The 23,953-nt window shown below is 37.3% G+C and overlaps 1 protein-coding gene across 1 annotated transcript in view; it reads right to left on the bottom strand.

The window, feature by feature from the left end:
* Positions 1–646: 646 nt before the first annotated feature.
* Positions 647–23,953, bottom strand: part of MAN2A1 (mannosidase alpha class 2A member 1) — a 124,429-nt gene continuing 101,122 nt past the window's right edge. Inside the window, exons 19-22 of the mRNA XM_064438904.1 lie at positions 20,470–20,603; positions 7,607–7,801; positions 2,442–2,552; positions 647–1,501 (exon numbers count right to left, since the gene is read on the bottom strand). Of these exons, the coding sequence (XP_064294974.1) occupies positions 1,349–1,501; positions 2,442–2,552; positions 7,607–7,801; positions 20,470–20,603 (593 nt within the window). The 3' untranslated portion in view covers positions 647–1,348. The remainder of the gene's footprint in view (positions 1,502–2,441; positions 2,553–7,606; positions 7,802–20,469; positions 20,604–23,953) is intronic.

The raw sequence follows: 23,953 nt of genomic DNA, 5'->3' as shown, positions 1-23,953 counted from the left end.
AATATGAATTACTTAATAAATGAAAACAAAGCAAAACGTAAGACTCCATTCTTCAGTAATGTGAATGCTGGCAATGTAAGTGAGGTTGTAAGTTTGAAAAATGTTGTTTAAAATATAGGCACATGATTCTGAATTAATACGTCACCACAGTCTGTGACATGCAAGCACACATTTTGATGGGACTGCAAAGAATGTCTCGCTAACTATCAACCCTCTGCATCAAGCTGCAATGTCCTTGAAAGCAGCTGAATTTAGATTTTACAGCAATTCTTTTTTTGTTGTGTTTCATGTTATGACATCATTTTAATACATTCAAATAGTCAAAATGTTCAGAATAAGATAGCACAAACTTGGTGCAGGAGGACATAGATCAGAGTGTGGCCAGCATTGTCAAATTGAAGATACACAGCTTAAGTATTATATAAACTACCTTTCCCCCAAAAACATTAACATAGACACCAAAATTGTAACAAGACGTATCAAAAAATAAGGCACATTTATCCTGATATGGTAATCCTGAAATAGAAAACTCATTTCAGAGAACATCGGTATCTAAATGAATTTTATAAAAAATCCTGTATTCATGATAATTATGGACATATTTCATCATTCATGATAATGGAATAATTGCACATATCCCAGTATGTCAAGTAACAAAATGGGAGTTTTATTAAACATTTCCATTGCAAAATTATTTTGTACGTTCATGTTTTCCTATTTACATAACTCAGGTGAATGGTAGAAGTATTAAAATCTACCATCACTTATCACAAGTACTGCAGGCTTTCATTTTACCACAATTAATAATCCCCTTTGTGTTGAATAAATTGAAATTAATTGTGGAATAAATTGAGATTATTGTAATTTATATAAATGATTGTAAATATTTGGACATTAGCTACTACAGAAGAACATTTTGTTCCATTTTATTTCCAAGCTGCATCAGGACTTTCTACACTTATTTGTACATAAACTCATCAAGGATCAGCAAAGAAGGCTGTTTAAAATCCAATCCCCTCCTTATGAAAATTAAAACACCAGAAACATCATCAGTTAGCATTTAACCTGAGATTTAATCTGTTGAGAGGTTAACATCTTTAGAAGTTTTTTAACTTGTTGCATTAACTTATACTGATGTTCCTATTCTATGAAAAAAAACCCCAAACCAAACAAAAACATTTCTTGCAACATGGCTTTTCACTGTGTTGGTCAAAAAACTTATAGAATGCATGTTTTTCTCACAGTATCCAGAAGCTGGAATAACAAGAATGTGCTTCTTATTGCACGTGAAACTTGAGGAGATATAATTGCAGATTCCTCTTCTCTATCTGAGTACTAAAGCCAGATTTCATCTTAGCCGAATCCGGAAGGTATTTATCTCCATAGAACTCATATTTATTTCACTCATATTTCTGGCATCTGGAGGTGAATGCATCAAAGATAAAGATGTTGGTGTAAGACTTTCCACTCTGAATTTGTTAAAGAGTTTATGCACCTTTATCTGGAAAAAAAGGAAATATATTTAGAAAATACTGTATATACCTTAAAATTGACTTTAACCTAATCTCTAACAACAATCCAAATGACACATCTCCTTACAGGTATCAGCACAGCCAATTCTTACACCAAAGATTAGGAATATTTTTAAGTACGATGACTCAAATACTATACATGAAATTACATCTTTTTAGGCAGTGTCCACTGGCCATATTTCAAAGCAAGTAAGTTAAATCAATATATTAAAAAAATATCAGAAATATTTGGATTAAAACTATTCCTGTTTATAAACAAAACAACACTTACTCTTCTGCTTAAAGAAAATTCCAACCTATTTCAAAATTAGATTACAAAGTTTCTACAGATTCATAACCATCTAGTCCAACTGTAACCCTCAGAACAAAGTTGTATAATTTATATTTCATAATTTTATGTATCACATCAATTCTATAGCAATTGCAAAACCTCAGATATTCGCAATGGTGTAGGTCATGTTAAGTGAGCATGGGTAGAAAAGGACATACTTTAATAAGCAAGAGTTTTCAAAGTAACAGTAATATAATTTGTGGATATCTTAATACTACTCAAAAGCTACGCTTCAGAAGATGGAATATGACCCATTTAACTTAGTAAAGTTCTAAAACACTATTAAAAACTTATTTGAGAAATACTAATCCGTGTTATACGCAAAAACATTTATAGGAAGTAATGAGATTAAAACTGACCCAGAAGTTTACTTGTTGATGCTTACATGGTCATTCCCACACACCAGCAGATCTATACCTTTATCAAATAGAACGCAGCTTTCAAGATAAACTTATCCTGAGTTATCCTGAAAGCAGAACCATTGATAAACAACCATATATGCTTCACCTATAATTTGATTTAAAATCAGTGTTTCTGCAATACTTGTACCATAAGCTACCTATAAAATGTCAGTATACCTTTCCCTGAGTAGTGGAACAGAGAAGACCCATGTCTCTGTTTGAAAATCTACAGTCAAAACCCTTTCTGTGAAGAATCAGAGCAGCTTCATCAGACGGCTCAGTATCTACCTACAAATAAACAAAATAAAATATTACTCAGGAAGTATCAGAGCTAGAAAGACGTTTTAGGACCTCATAAAATTATCATTACCTTACAGTGCTAGAGCCACTTATGCTTGAAATAATCAGCCTATATTGAACGGTCATGTTTATTTTAATGTTTATAAGACTAAGCACAGAAAGAACTGAACAGCAAAGAGAGTTTAGATATACAAAGTACTACAGAACATAAAAGTAAGTTGTTAACCACAGAGTTCAAAGCTCAATAGATGCACATGTACAGACTCAGAATTTAAATGTAGCTATCACAGTTGTATTAATTGGCTTCCCAGAAAAATTATATGGCAAAACCAAAACCAAACTAGAAATCATATGCTAACTACTATATCCCATTTTAAACACTCATTGTGACTATGTTTCATCAAGCTTTTATTTTGCAAAGCTGCCCTCTAAAATGTAACTCAGCTTAAGATGTACACAAAACTGTACACTAAAATACAAGTATTAAATTAATTTTATGTTTATAGAGAAGACATACATTGCTCTTATGCCTCAACAGGTGTCAAAGAGTAACCCAAGAGTAACTCACAATCACAACTTTCTAGTTTGGACAAAATCACTAAAATTCGCTTAGGACAAATGGTCACAAGAATAGCATATAAATGCCTCAATCAGAATCTTGTTTTGATATGTACTTCAGAAAACAAAGCCATGTCTTAGAACTGGCTGGGAAATTTCAATTTATACAAAAGCTTCATTTTTTTTCATTTACACTAAGATGTAAAAACCCACGAAATCATACACCAGGAGTAACAAAAAAGAAATTCTTCTTCACATTATAGATGAATGTGCATGCAAGTTATCTTCACACCACACGAGTGGCACAAAAAAGATGCCCTTCATGCTACAAGCTGTTTGCTATATTGCTACACTCACCATAGCAATTTATTTTCTATGATGCCTTACTTTTTTTTGTTGTTGTTGTTTTACATTCTTCATCTGTTCATCTTATTACCTATATAATAAGGTCTTAAAAAATTGGTTCTATCTGCAGCCATGCCAGATCTTCAGGCTATTTTAGTCTAATTTATTTCTGGGTTACTTGTTTTTGTCCTGGTGCTTTTTCCCAAAACCCTCTGCTATAAGTTATGTTCGTTTCTGGTACTTCAGTAAGCATCTAGGGCCTCGGAGAAACCTATGCCACCAAGCACTAGGCATTTTGTGATGCTTTAGCTCTTGAAGGCGTAACAAACAACAGGTCTTAATCTAACAGGCTTCAGATCCAAATCAATTGTCTCCTAATAAAGGAGATCTTGGGACAGCTTGATAGTATGACAAACTCATAGTATTAAGTACTCATTCATATAATAGAATACCATTAACTGATAAACTTAGTGTATTCTAAGTAAGTTCCTCATTTAAAATAGTAAAAACTTATTGAACAGTATTTGGAATTGAAATGAGATACTTTGCAGTAAAACATTGGTAAAAACTGTGCATAGCTTACAAATCATGAATAAAATTCAGTTTGAGAAGGTTTTAATGAACAACATTAGCTTGTAACACCTAAAATCAGGTTTTTGATTAACGAATGGTGTCTACAGTCAGAATATTCAAACAAGTTTTCAGTACGTAATATCACTAATGATTGAAAAAGTTCTTAGCCTGTTATTGGAACAGTAGTATCACTTTCTACATTAAGTAAGGTACAAATGATGATGTGACAAAATTATTTTCTGTCTCCAGCGAAGAAATACCTGGCTTGGTTTTCACTGTCACTGATGTGACAGCATTGCACTTAAAAGTAGACATTTTTATGCACACGAAATAATACTGTCTGCCTAAACATCAGATTAGTGAAATGTTAAAATTCATACTGCAAAAGCCTGACTTCCTATGGGGTAAAATGATGTTAAAAATGACAAGCCAGTAACAAGTATCAACACTTGCTCTATTAGAGTGGAATTATCTTGTAGGCATCTGCATAACAAATGCATTTATGTGTTTCAAATAATGGCATGATATTTCATCTCTCAAGTTTTTAAAATTAAATATAATATTAATTAAGATTCAAAAGATTTAAAACAAAAAGGTAATAAACAATGACACCTTCAAGGAAAAAGTTTTGGTAAGTATAAACATCTATGATATAGTAGTCAACTCTTTAAAATTCCCAGGACTTTATCAGGCCTATATCAGGCCTATTTATCTAACCTATTATCAAAGCAGGTGTAAGACTGAGCAAGTTGCCACAACCTCTGAATGTACTTTAACTTACTTTTTCTTATATGACCTCTAAATTAGATTAAGTGTAAATTATTAAATTAGATAAAGTGTACACAAGCCTACGGAATGTCTGAGCAAGAATGAAACTAATTTACAAAATATACCTTCTAAACATGACCATAACTGCATGAAAACCTGTAATAAATTTCTAAATTTTCAACAAACAACAATATCCTTAATCTTGTAAAACTTCACAGCATTGTTGTATGACAAAAATTCCCTAACTACTGTACTATCAAATCACTGACTGCCTTTTGTGGAAGAGTTGCCAAAGTTTGATTTGATTTTCATCTGTGAAGTAAAATGCAGTTCTCATGACAGGCTTCTAGATGGAAAAATAATTTTGCTAGATTTTCTCATAAGCAGTGTCCCAGGGCAATGCTGCTAAAATTTTTATAAGAAAGAAAACCCATTTAAGCACTTTTTTATTTGATTACTGTAAGCTAACAGAGATGCATTGAAAAGTTCAAGCAACATGACAAAAATATGTATTTATATTTAATACAAAAAGAACAAATTTATTCAGTTTTTAAATCTTGAGGCCCAGCCAGTAGGTAAAATCTGCATAAAACAACTAAAAACTGGAGCTTCATTAATAACCTCTTTAAATTTCATTTTCCTACGGGATTGATTGGACTTTTCCATGACAGGATCACATATCTTACAATAGCAATATTATTCCCACTGAAAGGAGCAGAGTTTAAAGGGAAACTAGGAATTCCCTTACTTTTTTTTTTTTTCATTTTCATGCATTCTTATTTCTACCTTAAATCTTAATACTTTATTTCAATTTGGTATCCTTTTATGTGAAATTCTAATAAAACAATTTCTTGAAAAGAAACTTCAACAGCTAAAGCAATGGAGTAGTTTACATTTCTGGAAAATACTGGATTGCGTCAATTAGCCAGAATTATGACACTTGTCATTCAAATTCTTGGAAGATGGAGAAAGGAAGCAGAAAGTGAGGAGAGATTTAAAAAGGCCATTTTGGCATGCAAGAAATTATTTGCAAGGCATAGCATCATTTCTCTGTGGGAAAGAACTGTTCTGTACCTATAACAACAGTCCTCCTATCCTATAACTACTGATAACTTCCACTTTGAAGTGCACAAAGTAATGTTGCAAGCTCAACAGCTGTCAATCAAGAAATCATTGAAATACACAGTTACGGACAGGGAAGAGATCATAGCCTCAAACAATCTTATGCTGACTGGGATAGTGAGGGCAGTATAGCCCAATTAAAATTGTAGAATTCACCTATGAGTAGTAACACTGAACTCAAAACAGCAGACGCAGATCCAGCCTTCCATTCCACAGGTTTCATGGCCACATGATACAAACAAGGGGCAGAAATTTAGGCCTTGAAAAGAGAGAGGGGGCATGTTCATGACGGTCTGCCCCTGAGCTTGACATGCTGAAGCAAACAGGTGGTGCTGAGCTGGTTGAGGTAAATGAAAAGATTTTACCCTGAAGCGTGGAACATACACTTCGCATGAAGATTTAATTCAGTCTGAATCTTCCTCCTACCTCTTCAAAGGCATAAGACCCATAAGAACCAAGAGTTATTCCACTTTGAAATTCAAAATAAGAAACGGTTGCAGCTGAAGGGTTGCACATGAGAGTGAACTATTTATTCACAGAGAAAGTGTAAGAAAATGAAATGATTCTCTAAGTTTTAAAAAAAGGATGAAGACTGAAAATGAAGAACTATTAAGATAAAACAGCAGCTAATGGCAGGTTTTGCAGATATTCTGAATATAATCTGAGGTTATTATAGATAAACAGTTCTACCTCAGCCACCACAGAGACTCTAAGGGAGAAGGGACAACTGTAGTTTCTAAGTATCTAAGTAAGGCAGATATAAAAAGGGATTTCATGTATGGTAACAGCACTGGTGAGTGATACTGCAATACGGCATGAAGTTACTATACCTACAATTCAAAAGGTGTTAAAAACTGAAAAGAATTTAGAAAAAGAAAAGAGCTGGTGCAGGAAGAATGCACAAACAGTTGCATAGATTATCAAACAGAAAAGATGGTGATTACAATTGTGTACGTTCCTTTGTAAGGAAAAAAATATTGAGTACAGAGGTTTTTTGTTTGGTTTTTTTTGATAGGCATTTTGGGGTTGTTTTTTTTCTGATTGGTTGGGTGTTTGTGTTTTGGTTATTTTTGTTTGTAAATCAACCAAAGAACAGTTTCACAGAAACAAAGGACTGTAAACTGATGTTAGAATAATTAAAATAGGTCTTGTATTTAAGCTTAAAAATATTTTAACAACTTATGCTATGGATGTTAAGATGTGGTAGATTTTTTTAAGTCTTCTGAATGGAATCAGAAGGGTTTAAAATGATATGTTTTACTAAAACCACAAATTTTTGTACTCAGAACAAAGTCTAATGGCCTTAAATTTCATTCTTCTTAATACAGAAGAGGCCAAAGTATATGAGCCCTTCTGCTCTTAAACTTTGGGAACGCAATGACATGTGCCCCCTTCAGAGACAGAATAATGCACTATGCATATTATAATGTTGTGAAAAAACAATTACTGTATTTCACGTCACTCAATCTGACACAAGTCTCTAGTTCTCACAGATTTAACAAAAACTAGTCATCACCCTGCAGTTTATCATATCATATAAAAAAATCACAAATTACTTTCCTAGAATAAAGTATTTGATTAGCATATATTAATAAGCTATTATAATATTATATTATTATAGCTATAACTAATAAGCTATATCATGTTTGCTCATAAAAATAATGGTTTGATCTTACCTTTGATTGGATTGTCCTTAGATTGACTATGTGCATGTCACAAGGCATGGATGAGATGAGGGGAGAAAATGTATTTAGCATCTCTGGGACACCTGAATCTGCATATGTTGTCATTGGAATTACAGGATGATTTAAGAAAGAAGAAGTCATATGGCTAAGAAGTGAGGGAAAACTGACTGATGCCTTTTCTTCATTCTGCAAAACACAAGAGAAAATATTTGTAAAATCAAGTTAATTTGAAAACAACTTATATGATTCCATTAATTTAATAGACTAATTTAATTTATATTCTGTTCATTTAAGTACTTTTGAAAGCTTCTGATCACCCACTAATTCTCTTTTTTAGTACTAGGTATACTCCTGCTTTTATAACTCATTAGCACATCTTTCAAAATGATCATTAGATGATATGTCGTTTTACACAGTTCCTCAGTTTTCTTTGTTAGCCTTTGATGTGTAAACAATGTAGTTCAGAGAAAGAAACAAGCTACTACTTTAACAAGTTGCTCCCTTTTATTCAGTGTCTACTTGAATACTGACAGCTAGCTCGTCTTTTGCAGCCTTCCTTTCCTGCATAAATTTCTTATCTACTTTCTTCAGATTCATGTAACTTGTATCCTACATCCTTTCTTTTTAAATCTAACTTCTAAAAACTGTTTTCTGGAAGAATTGCAACTAAAATCCTTGTCTTGGCCCACAATGCAAAAGATTTCTTTCAGCAGTTTTATTTCAACATTGCCAGCAGTAACTGAAGGGAATCTCTCCCAAGATTTTACAAGTTTTGTACTTTCCCAGGTTTAATATTTGCAGTGCTTTTACATGGCTGTAGAAGCTGTTACAAACCTGAGACGACTAAGTCCTACATATTCACAAACAGGTAGTTAAAGATCCACAGACGCCAGAAAAGAAAACAAAGGAACTTTAAAAAGGCAATTTCTGTCTTAGAATGTCAGTGAAGTAAGGTAGAAATGGGTGAAAACTTATTTTGCTCTTATTTTTCCTTGCATACTTAATCAGATAAATCCCTGCCTGTTAAAGCACATGATTTTTAGTGAAATCTCTGCAGAAAGTTTAATGAAAACATAACTTAAGCACTGATGTACTAAATTTGCATTTTATGACAGGCTGAAGACATGGAAGTAAAAAATAAATGGAAGATACTTAAAGCAAAGGGGAGCATTATTTATGAGCTTATAATGGACAACGATGACAGTAATTCCTGTTTTGGGGTGTGTATGCATGTATGCATATTTATTTATACCTCTGTAGTAGCATCAAATACATCTGATAGTGTAGCAACTGAAAATATGCTAGGGCTGAATTGATATAAGATGGTAATTTCTGTTTTATTCTTGATGCTTTTCTTAATAATGACTAACACTGTTTCCCTTTTTGGTAGCTACTAAACATTGAGGCTAGTATTTTTATAGATCTTGTATGAACCCCAAATCACTTTCCAAAAATGGTCATAGTTGATAGTTGTAGAGGATTGCTCCTTCATGCACCTCACTACATTTATTTACATCGAATTCCGTCTGCCACTTTACTGCCTTCTTAATCAATGTTGAGTCCTCCAATTCCTCAGTTAGCCTTGGTTTTTTTTATTACCTTGCATAGTTCAGCATGACTGGCAAGCTTCCTTCTGATTTTCTTCTTTTCCAATTAAACTGTGAGTAAGCTTGTTCTAAGTACAGCTAAAGCTGAAAGTCTTCAGTTCAACTGACTGCATGCACACTCTGCCCACAGGGAAAATGTGCATATACCTGTTCTTTCAAAGAAGAATTAACTGTTTGACCCCCAAAGGAACACCGTTTACTCTGTTGCCATAGATGTGCTAAAGTCAGTCAAAACACTTCATTGTCAATTTTCTTACTACTATTAAATATTTTTTTCTGTTAAGTTGTTTGCTTGCATATCAGATGAATCCTCAGCCTTGTCTAGGAAGAGATAGCACAGGGCAGGTTGGTCTGCTAGGACTGAATCCTTCAAAGTCTCCTCTAAGGCTAACAGAAGAAATGTGAATAAAAAAGGTGCTTTTGCTATAAAGTTGCAGTAATGTATATTGCAGTTGAGAAAGCAGGAAGGATGGAAGGAAAGACACTGGGAACTGCAGACGAATGTGGGTGGGAGAGAATAATTTACTATTAATGGGTAATGGGACAAAATTCTCAGATAATCCATAGTAGAACCATAAAGAGTGGCTCCTCAATTCCTAGATTCCGGACATAACTGAGGATTGCAGAGAAATACAGTCTTGAAGGATGCTGGCAAATGCTACAGCTGGTTCAACTTTGCTCATTTTTGCTCCTGCTGTGTTTAGGTATTTTATCACAGCCATAAACATTATACTTAAGCATTATCCAAAATTCAAAATTTGAAAAGCTGCACTAAGACCTAGGTGGAGATTTCATCCTGAATCTTGTATATCCCACATCTGGGATTACAGTCAGTTTTGGATGAGTGCACCAATAGAAGAAATATAGTAATTCACTGAATCTATGTAATAGCAATGGGAATGTACAGCAGGTGTCAAAAGCTGCCAGGAGACCAAGGGAAAAAGGGTTTTATAAACGCTGTGGTGACAATGCTATCACATAAGATCCACAAGTGAAGGACACTTCAAATCTCACTCCCCCTAGGCACATCACAGCCACGAAAGGATTGGAGTACGTCCTTCCCCTCTCAAATCTAGTGATCCAAATTTTAAACAGGACTCTGGGGAAAGAGAGAGATGGGAAGGGTTTGCACACACAGACAACACACTTGGAAGAACAGTTACTCTATATGCACATTCACTATGTGGGTGGCTTTCAGCAGCACCTTGCTGATGCTAAGTCAGAAGACATAGTCCCACAGTCTCCCTCTAATTAAAGTACTGCTCTCTCAAAAGTGGCATTATTTCTTCAACTTCACTGAAAGTGTTTAGCACTCTTTGTGAATGAAGCTCCATCAGCAGCCTTACAAACACTATGTACTGGCAAGATTCCGATCAATGCCATTGATATAGCTGAGTGCTGGCTTAATGAGCTCTAAGCAAAGTAAATACTGACTTTTAAACTACCTTACAGCACATTCATATACAGTTATCCAATTGGAAACTCTGTGTTCAAACAACCCCTTGAATGTGCAATAGCTGTAAACAAATTCACATCTTTCCTTATCAAAAGTAAGGTGAATAATTCTAAACTTTTAGTTTTGAGGGAAAACAAACAAACAAACCACACACCAGTATTAACCTTAGGTTACAATTTGCAAAAAGTTCTATAAATGGCCTCATCCATAAAAAGTGCCCTTATATCAGAAATGAGCTATTTTATCTATAAATGGAGGATGGAAGAGATTAAGAAAAGACTCAGAGGGCTTTCTGGTAAGAGTTTAAATTGAGGAACTGAGGTCCTTAATTAGAGGGGAAAACCACTAATTAGACTCTTCAGAAATCATTTAGTAATTGAATGGAAGAAAGAGATGGAAAATACTGTAGAAAATAAAGCTGAAACAGTTGATAACTGGAGTTCAGTTGAGCTAACAGAGAAACAATTAACTTTCCAATACAGACAAGTAGTCTAAAGTTTCCCATATGAAACTAGGGAAAGGAAACTGAGGCAGACAGAATATCTAATCACATATTGCTTCTCCTCTAGATGATCCTCTGCTATGAACAACCCTAGTCAGGAAAGAAATTTAATTATAACTCCCAAATCCCACCAGCGCTCAAACTATCTGATCAAGCATGCTGAAATGTGGATGTTGACTTTGGATGTCAGTGCATTCAAATAAAATCTGGAAACACAGAGACTGGGGGCCTGCTAAATCAAAACAGGCTGATACCAAAGCACCTGGACTATTCCTGAACAAAAAGGTCTCTCATTCTCTCTCATGTTGTGTGAGGAAACAAATTCTATTAACTTCTTCTGTCACAGGTTGAGAAAACCAACTGGCAGCACTCTTTAAAGAAGAATGTTTCTGGACTGGAAAATCTAATTGGTGGAGTAAAAAGACTCTTCTGGGCATCTCTAGTCCCAAAACATAGGGAAATAGTATTATTAAATATCTCTCAATCATAATCTAGCAACTGACAGCAACAGAGATGGCCAACCAAAGAATCTAAAGCTTCACAAAGACAAATATGGAAAGAAAAATTTGTTTCTTTCTATACAATCCCTTTGCATGTTTGATGAGATGCTGCTTCTATGTGAGAAACTGGTTGGGTAATACTCTGATAGCTTGCTTACAGGTGAGAAACACAATAGTGTTTATCACTGACTATGTGAATATGCAGTTTTACAGTACATGACAAAAATAACTGACAGGTAAGGACAGAGACCTTAACCTTTAATATTACATACATTCTTCCCCAAATGCAAACACCTTGAATCCTTAACTATGTAGAATGTCCCCTACTTGAGGAAGAAGGTGTCTGTAAACAGGAAGAGAGTGAGAAAATTGCATAACATTCTTGCACACACATTGCCCTAAAGCTCCCACCTTGGAAGAGAAATTCAGATTTTATTTTAGACTGATACTAGTCAAATTCATGAAACTGACATCAAGCAGTAAATGGTTTCAACTTAGCTGCAGGCATTACACACAAGACTGCCTGGCTATTACCTCACCAAGTGAAAATCAGATGCACTTGCTTTAAATTAATGCGAAGTTGCACATTATAATCAAAAATAATAACCAAAGTCTGACAAGTTCTGAATGTCCTCCAGATATGGACGTATCATTCCCTTTCTTCTGCAGTATATGTCTGGAGCTAGATTTTTGTGTGCCTGTAAAAACTCCTAGTGCATTTAAGAAGGAGAAGGACGTTAGGGGCAAAAATCCTGAAAAATATAAGGATTAGATCTTCCTGAATTGTTCACACATACATTTTTGTCAACACTGAAATATTCATCAGTTACATTACAGTTTTGCATATCAAAGCATAATTTCTTTTGGCAACGTATTTCAAATCCTTTACTGAGAACCGTATTCTGGAATGCTTAGGGATTTTTAATAGTTATTGAAGTGACCAGCAAAGGAGGACTCAACTGAGGAGACAAAAACTGGTATTACCTCTTTACCTCTAGGAATGGACGATTTTCTGTCAAATTCACTTGGAGGCTGTTACACTGGAAATACATTTCTGTCACACTAGGTGAAAGTTGCCCCAGGAGACTGATTAGAGAGGAAATGTAAATTCTGAGGCACTGTAAAATATCCATGAGGCTGTGAGCTGATTCAGAGTGACTCTAAAATCACCACAGAGTTTCAGTACTGCCTGTGAATTCTTAGCTGGCACTGAGACTGCAGGTGAGAAAACCTGGGATTGCTACAGGTAACCAAACCTGGGAAATTTTGACCCACAGGGAGAGTACTTTCCAGTCTGCTAAAGCCAAATTTGGTAGTCTCTCAGACCAGGGGACTCCTCTCATTTCAGGTTGATAGATGGTTGATATGTTGTGGTTCTTCTCCCCCGGGATCAGGCAAGAGAAAGGCAGAGAGCATGTATTCACAATAGGCATGCACACACACACGGCCAGCCATACAAGTGGGCAGAGAGCAGCACCTTTAACAGCACCCACAGAACCACAGAGCACTTGGGTGACATGAGCAGAACAGACAATCCAAATTTGACTGTGTCCTCCTGCTGATCAGGTCTGAAGTTTGCTTGTCAAAGACCCTAACTTTCTTGCTTCACAAATACAGTCAACAACCACTGATCCCTTGAAAATCATTGTGGACTTTAAGCCCATCTGATATCCAGGCCTGAACCTTAGGCCCCTTAAGCATTCACCAGCTCAGACTTCACATCTTTCCAGGTGCCAGCCCCCTACCTGTCAGCTTGAAGTTTGAAGCAGTTATAGGCACACACAGAGAATATTGGTCTTGCCAGACACTGGCAGCCAGCTGCACCAGACCCAGAGTCCCATGGTCTCTCTCTCTCTCCAACAGCTAACACACAGACCTCTTATTCCCAAACTCTCTCCCTCCTCCAAATCCTACAAATCCTGGACCCTTTTATGCAATAATGTCTTTAATCTGCATAAAGTTATTTCTGCTGAGTTGTCTTGTTGGGTTTCATACCAGGAACAACCTGATCTTCTTCCTTTCATGGTCCCAGGAGCAGCCAGTTCAGTGTGCTCCATTCCTCCCTGGTTAGGTTCCTTTGCTTCCTGCACCTTTGATGACTGTCAGGTCCTTGCTTTTAATTTAGTTAGTCTTTAAGCAGACACCATAAGAGCAATCAGGTTCTATAAACAGATCATTTGGAGAACAGCTGCTCACTGGTCTACAGAAGGGTGCAGGTGGCAAAGAAAGTAACTAGTCACCATGACCATAAGCATACCACCATAATTACCGAGGTTGACAAATACGCAGCCATCAGTATAGTTGAATGAAAGGCATCACAAAAGCAGATAAACAGCATGACATGGTTTTCTCAACAAGAAAAGTATTTTATACTCTAGTTATAGCCTCTCCCACCTATTTTATTTCTTCTCTTCTAATTCTTCTTACAGTGTATATTGTTCAAATACAGCGCAGGAGGAAGGAGGAGGGACTTAATGCCTAAATAAATAACCCATGCTAGAGCTGTGGATGGGACATGGTGCTAGATTTTGTTTCCTGTTGGCTCTGAAGAGCTTATCCTGTCCCAGTAGGTCACCAAACTGAAGATAAAGACAGAAACTACACAATGATATCTCCTAATTTTTGTCCTCCAGAGAGGCTACCTGTGTAGCAAGACTGCTGCTTATGGGGAGTTCTAGCTGCTCATTGAAACTGCTTGTTCCATGTGCAAAGAGATTATCCCTTGAGAGTTATTTCACTTGTGAATACAAGAAGAGCCAGACTTGCAGCCTTTCTCCCTCCTTTAAGAAGGGTTCTACCCTACCACCAGAGCTTGCAGCAGGAACGAGTAGGCCTTCCTAGAGATGCTGATACAGAAAGACTTAAATTTAAAAACTCAAACCACACCAGCATAGATAAGCTCAGAAAAGACCTTGAGGACTACCCTCCCACTTTGGTGAATTACATGGGCTAATACAAATCAAACCTGAATACTATGCATACTACTGAAGTCAAATACTTTCTTTCTAAACAGAGCTGGCAGTCAGGTACACTCAAATGAAGACACATAAAAACAACCAAGGGGAAGTAATTCACTGTAGAGATGTATGTACATACATTAAAAAAAAAGAAAACCAAACCAAACCACACACACCCCCTCCCAACCCCCCCCCAAAAAAACCCAAAACCCACAAAAGAGACATAGCTATAACCCCAGAAATCAGACGATGGCAGTCCTTTGTACTACCTACTTCACCATGAGCCAGCTACAGTGAGTGGCTCCTGCCTTGCTGTAGAGAACATTCACTCCCTACAACTTTGGACAGAATCACATGAATGGAGCTTAGAGTCAAATCCCTCTTTATTTAGAACCTTTCTACAACTCATCTTTTGCATGAATGAATGTCATGGACTCCTGACAGATGTTTTGCAGAAGACCTTTACTGTCAGCTTTTCACTGCTTATATATCTTTTCAACACATTCCTCACACAATCATGCACACAAACAACTTCTGTTATTCGTCAGCTAGCTCTAAGCACGTGCCTTATGCTACATTCTAATAGGCTGTTCTATTTGCACTACTTCATTTGTTTTTGCTTACTTGAATTCTTCTTGGCATTTCTCACGCTCCTGTGTCTGTTTTTTACTGCCGCATTGCTTCAGTTCAAGGATGTGTCAAACAGTGCTAAGTTACTTGCAAATTCATCCCCCACAATCTTTGTCACAGTGTCAATAAAAAAACAATATTTGAAAGAAATTAAGCTGTAAAGTGCCCTGGCATAAAAACAAGGAGAGTGGTGGCCGGAAATCAGATAGCATTTGTAGATAAATAGGAGATGGAAACACTATTCTTGAGCAGTAGACATGAACTCTCAGCATAAGAAATACAGTGTCATCTATATAGTAGCAGCAGTAATAATAATTTAGATGTAGAGTTTTAAGCAAAGCTGTAAAGAACTAACACATACCTGAATCTCTCTTCAAATGAAACAAGAAATAGGTGTACCTACCTTAATAAATATATGTGGCAAGGCTCTAAAGAAGATGCATTGTGTTCTGTGTGAGAGGAAAATGCCGTTTTTATTCTCCTGTGGCTACCATAAAACCCCCAAACTTTAAAGTTCAAGATTTGGGATATATTTGAAGAGTTCACTATAGTAGTCATAACTAAATATTATATTAGAATATCTGATATTGTCACACATGGCCTGAAAATGCTACTAAATGGTAGTAGTTAAGCCAATGTTGAGTTTCTGCTTTATTGTAACATGAAGTTAATTATTCTTGTTAAGGTGTGGTTACACATAGCATAGCAATGCACAGTATAGTATATAGCTACTACATGAAATGTAGATACACATTATAAATATGCACACCAAGTAAGTGGCAAATGCAACTCAATAATCAGACAGAAATGGCCATCTCACCAAGCATATATTTTCAGGGAAAGCGGATAGTGGCAGATATTTAATAAGAAAAAGGAGTAGTTGTAGGTGGTAGAAAAGGGGTTTGATTATCTGACTGCCACGTATTTGTGATTTTATTAACTGCCTGTATCATTGTTTCTCTAAACAACCTCCTTCAAACAATAGCAGCTATTTCAGCCATTGAATCCTGGCTCTCTGCTTGAGACTAGGCTATAAATCCAGTCATATAAATTGAGCAAGTCAAGGCAAGGTATGAAATAGGAATCGGAAGATGAAAGTGTGTGCCTGGAATGGCATCTTTCCTCCAGCTATGTAATTGATGGAATAAAGATATTACCACTTCCTATAAATCCTATTTCATTCATATTCTTATACAAATATAACACACTAAGGCCCAGAAAGTAAAAAGGTATCAATGCTTATTTTTAATAAAACTTATAATAAATGTAAAATAGTCTGTATTTTCAAAAATAAAGAAACATTTACTCTTTTGACAAGCAGGTACTGGTAATAGTACTCTTGTTTCATTCTCAGCTAAATAATAATCCCTTCAATTTATACACCTAATTCATTTCTTGCTTGACAATCTGATGAAAAAGAAGAATGAACGTTAGGAGAGAAGTCAAAGACATATGCAGAATCAAAAAATGCTTGCAAGGACTAAATGAACATATAAACAGAATGCTACATCTAGTAGGGGGAGAAAAAGATGTATACAGAAATTTTATCTAAATACAGCAACAACATTAACAGAGGTCTGAGGGACACAGTTGTCAATAAATCAGGTGAGTTGTAAGGGACAAGCCCCAAATCGCTGTACTGTGAACAGTGTCAGAGACAAAGTACAAGTCACCAGGACGGGCCTACTGTCACTCTTTTTAACTGACTGATGTCTCAACCACTCCGAGAAGACAAAGCAGTGGAAGGTTCTAGAAGTACCTGGATGGTGGCCATAAATAGGGGCTCTGGCTCACTCTTGTGGGCTCTCTCCACACCAAATACCCCTGTTGGCAGGTCTGACACCAGATCTAGGACCGGCAATCACTCTCTTCCTCCCCTGCCCTTTCTCTCAAAGTTGTTAAGTAACACAGGATCTACCTTGATTTCCCACAAAGCCACATAATTTAAGTAGATATAGTTGTGAAGGTCAACATGTACAGAATACTTGTTCTATAGAAAACTCCCATTAAAGTTGATGTTTATATAAGGACCTTGAGTGATACTTCACCTTAATTCACGCTGAGGGGATTTTCAAACCTTAGTCACTCCCCTCCCCCTTTTCAGGTGGGATGTGACATATTAATTGGCATCATGGACAGGGTCCTCTTGATGTTGGAAGGTCCTAAGGGATACCAACTCTCCACCCAGTGAGTCAGGTGGGGAGAGCCAGGAAGAGACCTTGCAGCAATAAGAGGTTTGAGCAGTGACAAGACATTCCCCACCAGGAATGGCATGGCCCATATTAGTTGGCATGATCCAAAAGCCATAGAGGATAGAATTACAACACTTGTGAGGGAACAAAAGGTGTGACCAGGAAAATGAAAAGCCATGGTGTGTGCTGTGTTGGGAGCAGCGCTAGTGATGACCCAGAAGGAAAGGCACCTGATTAAACAAACTAATGATGAAATGGTTAAATCCTTGCAAGAATAAATAAAAACCCTGAAGAGCCAACTGACCACTGAATGTAATACCTCTCAGTGACTTCATGCGGCTCTGTCAAACGCATTGGACTGAGAAAAGATTTTATGGTCTGCATTAGAGGAAGGGGAACAAGGATCTCCTGTACTGGCAAAGATGTCAAGTCATCAAAACTCTCTCTTCCTATAGCTTCCATGAGTCAATAATAAAATATTATTATATATATATTATATATATATAATATTATTATTATTAAATTATTGAGTCAATAATAAAATAGGGCTTGACAACAAAATTAGGACCAGTGTATGAGTCACACTGCAGCCAAGTACATATATAAACTTCATATAATTTCTTCATAATTTTCCTGACAGGGCTATTTTTAAGCCGTTATAACGACCACCTTCTAGTAAGAACGCACTAAAAAAACCTATGTTCGTACATTTAACAAAACAGAAAGAAAGGAGACTACTATCCTTCCTTACTTTAACATGTCTGAAACAGTTAAATGAATATGAAAATATTACTAATGTTCAGACAAATTTTGAAAAATAAAATGCTAGAACACTCTTAATATTTGGAATTTCCAGAAACACACCAGAAAGATAATCTTTCTTTAAAAGATCTTGCTTGGCTCCTTGGTGTTGTGCACACTGTATCAGCTGGGGCAACAACGCTTCTTTGACTGTGCCAACTCCCCTGTAGCTTTGATCCCCCTTCTTTTCAAGGTCATGGAAGAGTGTGTAAGAACCAACTGCCCTTAGAGGCTTACTCTGCAGCTATTAAAAACCATTATAACCTTAGCTGGAAGTGTTGGGAGAAGGAAGGTAGATACTAAAACACAGTTACTCAAAACATCTTTTAGAAAAGGTGTTTTGCTGTAACAAACACCTTAACTTGTTTAACACCTTGAAAAAGGTGTTTAAAACCAAAGCAACAGATTTTTCATTGTAGCGTTGTCCCTTCTTCTTTGAAAGATTCTCAGCAACTTGCACAGAATCTTTCAAAAATGGAAGAAAGAAAGAGGATTGTAACAAGGGAAATATATTGTTATTCTACTGAGCTGATGTCTTACTGGCATCCCAAACTGGTAAACATATGCAAAGATGCATGTAAATGCTTCGCTAACCAGATAATCCCAGAGTTGTTTAGCCTGCCTTTGTTCTAACTGAGGTAACTTCAAACTGTTTTCCAAAGGAATGTTTTGGTTTGAAGCAGCAGTGCCATTCTGAAATTAAATTTATGGCCAACCCCACTTAACCAGGCACTGTGCCAGTTTGCAGAGGGGTCTCATTATGCATGGACTAGTTTTCTTTTAGAAGGAAGCAACCAAGAAGCTCCCCTGGAGGTACACACCAAATGTGCTCTCACCCTTCACATCTCCATTACGGTCTGAATGGATTACATCCTGTGGACAGTTTTTTAGGTCTGTTCTGACACAAAAATAGACCTGCTTTGAGCTGGGACTGGAATAGACAACTTCCAGAGATACCTCTTAGTGAGTTATTTCGTGGTTCTATGGAAAATACCAAAACTGCACATTGTTAATGCAAGCACCATAGCACTAACTGATTTGATGTGCTCCTGTTGTTTCAAATTACTTGCTACTGTAAACATAGAATTCCATGTCTAATAATTCTTTCTTACTAGTTCACATTCTAATTTAATACAACACAAATTACCCTGGGTAGTAAAGAAGTTTCCTGTGGCAGTATAGCTCTCTCTGCAGGTTTCTTCTTGCAAAGGTAGATTAACCAATGTGCTATGCTCATTGTTGTCAAAGCTAGACTGCTGCAGAATTCAAGTTAGCTTACATTTTTGCACACCACATTAATAAACGCAGTTAATATGCTGCCTGTGTTATACAGGATGAGGAACTACAGAATCATGACATATACAACCTGAAAAAACCCACTGTCAACCATTAAGTGGTGGAAATTAGCTTTAAGCTTGATATTATCATCCTCTCACAGTGGTTAATGATATCCATTATAAACCAGAATTCATTCCAATTTATCTGCATATTCATTAGCAGCTCAGTATACAACCTCTCATCTTTAGCTGTGGGATGATTTTAAAACATACTCAGTGCTGTCATGATTCTACTGCCTCAGTATGAAGATTACTTCTTATTTTGCTCTTCTCAAAACTGATAGGAAAAAAAGCAAGGAGAAGAAATGCAAAGAACTGAAAGGAAATTGAAGAGCGCAAGTAGAAAACCCCTTACAACAAAATGATCTCAACTTTGCCAGAATCACAATGTAGTGAAAAGGTTTATAATGTGTGACATCTAAATATTTCCACTTACATCTTATTTCCTAAGAAAATTAAATTTATAAGGAGCCTTCTCTTTCTACCCATTCATCCAAAATAATTTGTCAGCCTTAGTCCTGATTCAGTTAACTTTGTTAAGAAGCAGTAGTCTTGCTAATTAGCATTTTTTAAAAGCTTCCTCATCGAAAAAAGAAACAGAATAAAAAAGATGATACTTCCACAACAGTACCCCAGTCATGTACTGAAGTGTGAGTGAGAAGCAAACACTGCAGGTATCTGTGTGAGGAATAGCGAAAGACCAAGTCTTTACAAGGAGAATGTGCAAGCAAATTGACAAAACTCCCTTGGAAGCCATGTTTCCTTAGTTCTACTGCTCATGGAATAATTTCTTTATCGCGTTCGCCGCTGCTCCAACAGAAATAAATATTTATATCTTAATTAGCCATAAAAATCCAGACAGTGAATCCTACCACATCTGTTCCATGTCTTCTTTCCAGCAGAAGTCGGAAGATATTAGCTGTAATCTTGTTATCTTGGACACCTTGTCCAAGGCCACGGTTGTCATCCTGCATAAGTCGACGATCCATGATCACTTCCAGTTGACCTGAAAGACCAAGGATTATACTGGTAACAAGAATATGTAAAGCTTTTATTAAATATGAGAAAAATACCTGGAAATATAACTTATGAAGAACCACAATTTTTCTCTTGCATCTAGAGAAGAAATAGCAGATCAATATTTTAAGGACTGATTATGTAAACAGTTAATACCTTTGGGCTTTGGCCTCCAAAAAATTTTCACAAGCCTTTCAGATGAATGTCCTGCAAATTATTAACATAAACGTCTAAACATAAGTTTAGCATGAAAAGTTATTTCTGGTAACTACTATTTGTAACAAGGAACATAGAATCATAAAATGTCCTCAGTTGGAAGGGACCCACAAGGATCATCGAGTCCAACTCCTGTACCTGCACAGGACAGCCCCAAATTCACACCATATCTCTGAGGACGTTGTCCAAGTGCTTCTTGAATAGCGTCAGGCTTGCTGCCTTGACTACCTCCCTGGGGAGCTTGTTCCAGTGCTCCACCACCCTCTGGGGAAAGAACCTTTTCCTAATATCCACCCTAATCCTCCCCTGGCACATCTTCCTGCCATTCCCTCAGGTCCTGTCACTGGTCACCAGAGACAAGAGATCAGCGCCTGCCCCTCCTCCTCCCCTTGTGAGGAAGCTGCAGACTGCAATGAGGTCTGCTCTCAGTCTCCTCTTCTCCAGGCTGAACAAAATAAGTGACTTTAGCCGCTCTTTGTATATCTTCCCCTCTAAACCCTTCACCAACTTCATGTCCTTCCTCTGGACACTCTCTAGTAGCTTTATATCCTTAATCTACTGTGGTGTCCAAAACTGCCCACAGCACTCCAGGTGAGGCTAAACCAGCACAGAGCAGAGCAGGAAAATCACCTCCCCGACTGGATGCAATGCAGGGCTTGATGCACCCCAGGGCACAGTTTGCCATCTTGGCTGCCGTGGCATTGTTGGCTCATGGTCAACATGCTGTTGACCAGAACCCCCAGGTCCCTCTTCATAGGGTTGCTCTCCAGCCTCTTGTTCCCGTCTGTATGTACATCCAGGGTTGCTGTGCCTCAGGTGCATAATCTGGCACGTGCCCTTGTTAAACTTCATGGGTTAGCCTTCTAATTTGTCTAGCTCTCTCTGCAAGGCATCTCTGCGCAATTTTGTGTCATCAGCAAACTTAATTAGTATTCCTTTGAGTCCTGCATCCAAGTCATTTATGAAGATATTCAAGAATACTGGCCCCAAGATGGAGCCCTGCAGAACCCCGCTAGTGACTGGCCACCAGCCTGATGTAACCCCATTTACTATAACCCTTTCAGCCTGACCCACCAGCCAGTTGCTCACCCACTGCGTTATGCTTATATCCTGCTGTGCGCTGGATATTTTTGTCCAGGAGAATACTGAGAGAGATAGTATCGAAAGCTTTACTGAAATCCGAAAAGATCACATCGACTGGCTTCCCTTGGCCAACTAGGTGGGTAATCTTGTAATAGAAAGAAATTAAGTTTGTCAGGCACAACTTTCCCCTCGTGAACCAGTGCCATCTGGGACCAGTGACTGTGCCATCTTTCAGGTGTTTTTCAGTAACTCCCAGAATAATCTTCTCCATAGTTTTACCAGTCACAGAAGTGAGACTGACAGGCCTGTAGTTACCAGGGTCATCCCTGCTGCCCTTCTTGAAGATTGGGACAATGTTTGCCAGCCTCCAGTCAACTGGGACCTCTCCAGATTCCCAAAAGCATTGAAAAATCATTGAGAGAGGTCTCACTATGACATCAGCCAGCTCTTTAAGTACCCTCAGATGAATCCCATCAGGCCCCACCAACTTACAGGGATCCAGCTGGAGCAGCAAGTTCTGCACAAGTTTGGGGTTGATTGGGAGTTTATAATTCCCAGTCATGGTTCTCTAGTCCAGGGCTCTGGGGGCCCCAGAGCCCATCATTGGTGTTGGAGACCGAGGCAAAGAAAGCATTAAATGTCCCTGCTTTGTCGGTGTCCCTGTTTGTGAGGTGACTTTTCTCATCAAGCAACAGGCCAATATTATTTCTGGCTTGCCTTTTGCCGTTAATGTATTTTAAAAAACCCTTCTTATCGTCTCTCACAGTACTGGCCAGCTTCAACTCCAATTGAGCTTTGGCCGCATGAAATTCCTCCTTGCAGTGGCAAACACCATCCCTGCAGTCCTCCCATGTTTTTTGGACCTTGCTTCCACTGGCCATATACCTTCTTTTTTCTCCTTATTTCTAGAAGAAGATTCCTGCTCAGCCAAGCCAACCTTCTGCCTTGTCTGCCTTATTTCCTACACTTTGGAACTGCCTGCTCCTGGGGTCTTAGGGGGTGGTACTTAAAAAAGTAACCAGCACTGATGGACCCCAGCACCTTCAAAAGCTTTTTCCCAGGGGACCTTACCAAGCAGATTAGTAACTTACTAAGCAAGATACTCGGCACACATCAAGCATCAAAGAGGAGAACCATCCCAAGTAGCTGCAGCTGTATAGAGAGATCTGTAGAGGATCTGTCTTCATCTTAACACTCCATAAAACAGTGTACCTCCCAAATACATTTTTTCCCTTTTTTGTCTTTGTTTTACAGTTGGAGACAGAGAGAAAAACAGGTAAGCAATATGAGTATATAAATACTCCCAATCACTCCTTCCTGTAAGGGTATTTTCACTTGTGAGTGTAGTAAAGAACTCTGCACCAGATGAACACTGAATATGGAAGTTCTGAGTTTATGCTGAAATGTAACATTGCTATTCAGAATAGCTCTTTAAGCATAATGTTAAATTATAAATAGCCTTATGGAAGATGAAGTTCATATCTTTTCAAGTTTGTATCTCCAGAGGGAAACCAGCTCAGGGCATGTAATTAAGGCTGTTACGGTTTTTGAACACTGAATCTTCAAACAAGCGTACTTGTTTCCTAAATAAATCTGGAAGACTGAAGTGCTTGTTTCCTAAATAAGAAACGTACAATTTAAGCTACTAGAAAAGGCTGCTTAGTAAGGCGGTCTCTTTTATACTTCTTCAGCATTCTACAAATACTTATCCAATTTTCCTAAATACTTGTTCTTCCCTTCCCTCAAGTAAAAACAGATTTTGTGTATCCAGGACAGAAGTCAGCTGGCAATGAGTGAGAAACAAACTACCATTTTTAACTAAGGCATGAGGCTAGGATTGTGCCTCAGACTAATGGTCTTTGTGAATCACTATATGAACACGGGCTGACAGACAGGTATGATAAGTGTCTGAAAAAAGCTAGAACCACAGTAAGAAGGACAAACTTATGATAACCTTTTGTCAAAGTTTTCAAACAAAACTTAAAAGGATCTAGATCCAAAACTACTTAACTACATTTTCAATATTCTTTAAGAAGCTAG

This window comes from Phalacrocorax carbo, chromosome Z (genome assembly GCF_963921805.1).
Source record: "Phalacrocorax carbo chromosome Z, bPhaCar2.1, whole genome shotgun sequence".
NCBI classification, from domain to species: Eukaryota; Metazoa; Chordata; class Aves; order Suliformes; family Phalacrocoracidae; genus Phalacrocorax; species Phalacrocorax carbo.
The sequence above is the reverse complement of the archived record's forward strand: the minus strand, read 5'-3'. Positions and strand labels throughout refer to the sequence as shown.